At 35.6% G+C, this 6,659-nt stretch overlaps 1 protein-coding gene across 1 annotated transcript; it reads right to left on the bottom strand.

Moving 5' to 3' along the window:
• Nucleotides 1-1,499: 1,499 nt before the first annotated feature.
• LOC131626839 (dirigent protein 9-like) lies at nt 1,500-2,993 on the bottom strand. The gene has a single exon (XM_058897680.1). The coding sequence runs from the start codon at nt 2,892-2,894 to the stop codon at nt 1,698-1,700; it is 1,197 nt and encodes a 398-aa protein (XP_058753663.1). The 5' UTR covers nt 2,895-2,993; the 3' UTR covers nt 1,500-1,697.
• Nucleotides 2,994-6,659: the final 3,666 nt, after the last annotated feature.

The raw sequence follows: 6,659 nt of genomic DNA, 5'->3' as shown, positions 1-6,659 counted from the left end.
AGATTGAATATACACCAAATCGAGTTTTCATTTCACAGTAAAATTGCTTACAAATAGAGAATAATTCAGATTACTTTTCATTAAAAATAACCGCATGCAGCAGAAGAAAAACATCAATAAAAATAAATATTTAGTCTCAAAAGTGGAGATAATATGAGAATGTTTCCAAACATCTAAACTAAAACAAAAGGGAACAAAGCTCGTTTAGTAACTTAATTGAAAAAATAATTACACATGTGTTTTTCTGATTGATAGGACTCAAAGTGTAAATATGATAATTTAGAAACAATAGGAACAAACATTTGAAGTTTGAAAAACTTGAGTTATCTAATTAAGCATACATAGTGAGAGGGGAGTATATGACACGAGTGACAAAATAGGTTCGATTCGTCGGGTATGTCAATTTTACCTGCACTTTTTTCTTTGCAGGATGTGACAAGTTTTAGGTCCCCACCTTTTAATGTGGCTGCTCCGCCATGTTTTTTTTGCACGCTTTCGCGAGTGTGGACATTAACATAATTTTTTGCACTTTTAACTTGGCGCGGTGCTTGCGGGTCCGCCCCGCCCTACCCTCATTTTTTTGCGAGTTAGATTTAAGTTTTAAGCCCGCGCCCTCAACTATGCACTACCCTGTTTTTTTATAGATTTTTGTTGGACAGACTTAAATAGAGTGGACATGCCCGTTTGACAACTTTAAGCAAGACACACTGTTGATGGGTTTGAAAGATAATAAAAGCAATTAGGCTCACATCTGACTATAGTAAATGATCATTTAAAATTGGTTTGTTTATACATATTGTTATGTGATGATCATTTAAAATTGGTTTGTTTATACATATTGTTATGTGTTGGAACGAGAAATGTGTATCATTCAATGCCTTCATGTGATGGAGTAAATTTCTCTTGCAACGGAGAGGGAGGTGGACCTACAAAATTAACACTCTAATATCCAAGTCTATTGATGAGTAAAAAGTATTGTGAGAATAAGTTAGAACATACTCTCGAGACTTTGGGTGAGATCACTTATATATGAAGGGTAGTTAGAGATCTCCTTATTGTTCAGAGTGGTATGTGGAGAACTGTTAGATGACATCCAACGACGAAAGATGAATCGTGGTGTAGATCGAATACGGGTTTGGAAGTTGCAGGTGCACTGTACCTCAACATCTTATAACTTTGGACTGATGATTGAGTCTCTAGCCGACACCCGAAACAGGTATAAAGGGCATATGCCAAAATAACATATGCAGTTAGAGATCAAGTATAGTAGTAGTAGCTGTAATAACCATTGTTGTGTATTGATGTGTGTTGATTATAATTTATTGATAGTTTCCTCCGACAGTTTAGCCATTTATGCATCTGTTTTTTGAGATATTGTCTCTTGTATATTATTAGCATGTATAGTTGCATTCTATATATTCAGTATTTCTTTTATTCTATTTTACTTGTCATTTTAGTAAAAAAAATCTATTCTTATTTATACCAATAGCAACGATTTTACCAACAAATGCTAAATGATTATGAATCACTATTTCAATAACAATAATTCACAAGATAAGGAAATGTGGACTTTGCAACATTGTATTACAAATTTACAACACAATTTTCTCGCAGAATATAATTTTAAAGGATTGACAAATTTTAAGCAAACACAAACCAAACATCAAATACAAAAGCCGAATCACAGGTAATAATCACTACTCAGTGAGATAGATATTGAAATGCAGAATGGTGTCAGCTCCATCTGTAGTATGTTGATCCTCCTTCAGAAGTGTCTCAACTGCCGCATATCCTTTAGCATTCTCAAACTTCCCTGTCCCACCAATCACCGCGACCTCAGATTCCAACGACGCCGTCCTATGAATGCCAAACAGGCTTATAGTGTCATCAACTCCATCATGATGCTCCTCACCATGCACCAAAATAGTTAGCACAATTGTCTTACTAGTACCGTCCAACGAGCTCGCTAAGTAAAACCCTTGTGCTCTTCCAATCACAGAAGAATCAAGCTCATGCTCTTCTGTTAACTGGTCATCAATCACTGTCGCGGAACCGAACATGAGCTTCTGAATTGTGAACCCGCCAGGTAGGTTCCCTGCCGAAACAAACGGCTGGTTGTTTCCGCCGGAGACAGTGTTGCTGGTGCCACTGTTTTTGAATACGGTTGAAGATTGTGCGGCGTTGAGGCCTACGAGGTTAGGGAGATTGTTGCTCGTGACAATTCCGTTGAGTTTCGGGTTAACTAATGGAATTCCTCCTGTGATTGGGAAGAGATTGTTGTTGAGCTTGGAGAACGGTAAACCGGTTACATCAGTGTTTGCTACAATTCCTGCTACCACTCGCGCCGATGGATGTGATCCGCCGAGGATATCATGCATGTAGAAAGACAACGTAGGCTCTTTCGCCACAGGCTTGGCTGTCACCACCGGTGTTACAACATTAGGAGAAGCCGGGAGTGGCGCTTCAGCTTCTGGTGTTTCGTCAATGGCAGGACTTCCGACTGGTGCAATATCCTCAGCGGGTGCTAGTTCATTTTCTGAAGGGTCTGCATTGGGATCTACTTCACCGGATCCCGGTGTCACTGTGTTAGTGTTTGAGGCGGCAGGTGTTATGCCACTTGGCGAAGCGGTAATAGGGCCTGCTTGAGGTATGGCTGTAGCCGAAGGAATGGCAGCGCCAGCACCAGAAAAAATGACAGCGCCAGCACCAGTGCCAGCGCCAGCACCAACACCAGAAGGAGTGGCAGCGGCAGCACCGGTGCCAGGTCCTGGTAGATTGCCTATAGCTTGTGGTTGAGAGTCAAATTCATCTAGGATTCTTGCGGAGTTGGCAATGAAAAACGTTGTGGTTAGGAGGAAGAGGCAAAGTGTAGTATATAGGAAAACATTGGCCATATTGCTTCACTTGAACTTGTAGAATGAGTTTTGTTAGGATTTTGATAGAATGAGATACTGTTGTTATTGATGAAGTAGATTACTGGTTGTGATGTTATATATAGATAGATACATGTATAACTAGAGGGTGTGTTATATGTAATGAATATTCAATAAGTGGAGTTGATAGAATATTTGGTTTAGGAAAAGAATGTTATTGGAGTTGTTGTTATGTGTGTTTTGGTTAAAACAACTCCTCAGTGTATTATTGGCATTTGGAAATGATTTTATCATATTTCAATTTCTTAAGAATAAGTTCCATTTCTTTAGTTTAAGTTTTAAGTTGAAAACCAATAAAAGAAACTAGAGATATGAAATATATAAGCACTTTTATTTGGTTGAAAAATATAAGCACTTCAAAGATCTTAATATTTCAAGAAGAATGTAAGTTTGATAGGTTTCAGATTTCCCTAATGAAAACAAACATTTCAAGAAGAATATATTTGCCTCCAAGATCTCAATAAACTATAATCTATATTAAACATTTAGTAACTCGAATATAAAAACACTAACTTAAGCATTTAGAATAGTACAATTTAAATTATGATCTATATTTTAATATTACTAAGTATTAAAATATATTTTGAGAATAAGAGTTTTTACCAATTTAACAAATAGATGAAAATATTTAATATTTCTTTTAAAATTGTAAAGTTATTAAGTGTAGATTTACATGTGTTTTTATTTGCCAATTTACATGCAATTTCATTAGCTTCAAATGGAAGCTTTTAAACTATTAACATATGCTCTAGAAAGAAGTTTTTGGACAGCTTTTTTTAAGAGCAAAACAATGAAAACTTTTTCTCAACCAAAACAAACAAACAAAGAACTTAGAATAAAAATAATGACACAATATTTTATCCTGGTTCGCTGCTAACGAAACTACCTCCAATACACCTGCCAAGATAATTTTGCCTTCTCACAAAGACTTAATCCACTATAACCAAATTGATTACACACAAAGACCTACTGTCATTGTTTTCTTGAGACTTCTAACTATACCCTAGTCTCTTAAGGAGCAATATCAACTCACAAGTTAAAATACAGAGGTGTGTTTACAAAGATGCTTCTTGATAAGCAGATTACACAAATAAAATACAATGAAAATAACACAACAGTCTTAAGAGCAAGATATGGACAAAATTTCCTTGCTTTACAACTTTTCAATCATGAAGAGTTTCACCGTATTCAAAAGTTCTTCACGTAAAAGTTCTTGTAAAAGCTTTTTCTTTTCCATTCTTCCAAGTCTTCTTTATATAGGCTGAAAAGAGCCATTGAAGGGTGAAGATGGAATTGCACATTTCTTAGATGTATTCTTGCATAATAGTCAGTAAGAGTGGTAGACAAAATCGTACCATAGTACCGTCCTTGCACCATAAAATCAATATAGTGGAAGGTATTTTTGATCTTGTACCATGTACCATTCACTCACGTAATTTTTTTTTGATTTTATCTTCTGATCTTTCGAGGCTTCAGAATGCATGTTGATGAAGCATGTTTAGAAGGATCAAAAGCTTCAATAGAGTCTTCAGAACTCTGTCTTCATAGTCTTCAGAACTCGCTTTCTAGAATCTTGTCTTCAGAGTCTTCAAAACTTGTGCCAAATGTCAGAGCTTTAAATTCTTCAGAAGCCCTTTTATTAGAGTCAGAGTTAGAAGCCATTTGATGAGCATTCTATCAGAAGCATTGTCAAAGAGCATTCCAAATCTTGACTTTTCTTTGTAAACTGTACTTTATTATCTCTTCAGAGTCAGAGTGTGTTGATTCTAGAAACTGATGATGTTACACGCCATTCTATCAGAGTCAGAACCTGTTAGTAAAAGCCACACACTAGATAAACTATTAGGGTACAAAATTGTTCTCTAAGAAATAATGTATTATTATCATTAAAACTAAAGGTCATACGCAAAACCAAATTTTGTTCTTACAATCTCCCTCTTTTTGATGATGACAAAACCATGTATTTTGATGAACAATTTTTACTTGGTTTAATCACATAAAACATATTAGAGTGAACTAGAAAGCTCCCCCTGAGTTTTATAATATAAAAAATTATCTTAGCTTGTCCATAGGCTCTTCCTGAGTTCATGACTTATAAAATAATTTTGACATATATAGCATTTTAATCAGCATGAAAGAAACACTTCCTTGATTAATAAATTTATCCTTCTTAGAGTCTGATATGAATTGCCTAGTTCGTCATCTCAGAGCCTGGCTATATATCTCAGAGCCTGATTGGGTATGCATTGTTCTTATATCATACTTTATCTCAGAGTCTGGCTTGCAATCAGAGAAGATGAGTGTCATACCCCAATTTTTGACCCTAAGATCACACATCATTTGCATATCAATCATCAATCAAGAAGTTTTTGACTTAGAACTCTACTTGTGAAGTTGTGCTCAATTCATCTGCAAAGGAATCATCGAGCACCAATGTTTTTTCTTTTATATGTTGTTTTACTAACCAAAATACCAAAAATATTGCCTTTGTGCTTTTGTATGTTTGTGTTTTGTAGGTACCAAGTCAAAATGTCCATCAAAGGAGCATTTCTCAACAATTTCACTGTGCAAATCGATTTGCATAAGGTGTAAATCGATTTACACAACTGTTTCTACACCAGATTTGTTTCTGCCATCAGTGCAAATCAATTTGCACAAGACAGCAATCGATTTGCATAGCTATTTTTGCTCCAGATTTTGCCTTTTTCAGCAGTGCAAATCGATTTGCACAATATGTAAATCGATTGCACCAGTGCGAACTTGGAAAAATGAAGGCAAATTTCAACTTTTGAAAGTGTTGACATCATTTGCAAGCATGGGAAGCATGACTTATCTCTTGTATTTGATTACCTACATCATTTGATCATAAACCCTCACGTGACTGCATCAAGACCATTGGATCTTATTTTTGGCTCCAAATCCATTTCCCAAGCCTAATTCTATTTTCCAATCCTAACTCCAAACCACAAAAATTTCCAAGCCTAAGTCCTATAAATTGAGGCATTCCCCTCTTCATTTTTCAAGCTTTGAAAGCCAAGAAAACTCTTGCTCTTTCTCTCCTCATCTCTTCCAAACCCCTCACTCAAAGCTCTTTTTTCTTCCATAAAAATTAGTGAGTCACATCTTGAACCTCACTAATTTAGAGCTAAACCTCCATCTAAACACCACTTTCTTCATCAATTGTGAGAGATTAAGGCTTGTGGTTGTGTGTTCTTGAAGAAGATTCAAAGTTTGTGAAAGATTTGGTAAAATTTTAGATCCTTTCCATAATTCAAAATGTGATCCATTGTTGTTTATGTTTGATGCACCTTTGGTGCTACATTGTTGAGTTTTGCTTGCTTACTTGATACATTTTCGTGCACAATTTGATCCAAGATCACAAGGTGTTTGGTTTTATGTTTAAACAAGTTTTCTTCTCTTGATTTGCTGTTTTTTTGAAAAACTGTGTTGTGCAAATAGATTTGCATCTGGTGCAAATCGATTTACATGACTAAAAAACTGCACAGATTTGAAAACAGAGTTATGCAAATCAATTTACACTCTGTGCAAATCGATTTACATCTGAGCAGAATGTGTTTTTTTTTGCCTTTTTTGACTTGTTTTTGGTTCTAACTCTTCTTCTACTCCATTCTTTTGATATTTTCTTTGAATCACAAGTTAGAGGCCTAATTTCTCTCTAATTTCAATGGACTTAGGGCGTCGATAGGATGAAAATCCGAATCCGCA

Source organism: Vicia villosa, unplaced genomic scaffold (assembly GCF_029867415.1).
Source record: "Vicia villosa cultivar HV-30 ecotype Madison, WI unplaced genomic scaffold, Vvil1.0 ctg.000326F_1_1, whole genome shotgun sequence".
In the NCBI taxonomy this organism is placed as follows: Eukaryota; Viridiplantae; Streptophyta; class Magnoliopsida; order Fabales; family Fabaceae; genus Vicia; species Vicia villosa.
The sequence above is the reverse complement of the archived record's forward strand: the minus strand, read 5'-3'. Positions and strand labels throughout refer to the sequence as shown.

What these genes read in the sequence shown, in the direction of transcription:
- LOC131626839 (XM_058897680.1), bottom strand. Translation starts at nt 2,894, where the DNA reads ATGGCCAATGTTTTCCTATATACTACACTTTGCCTCTTCCTCCTAACC.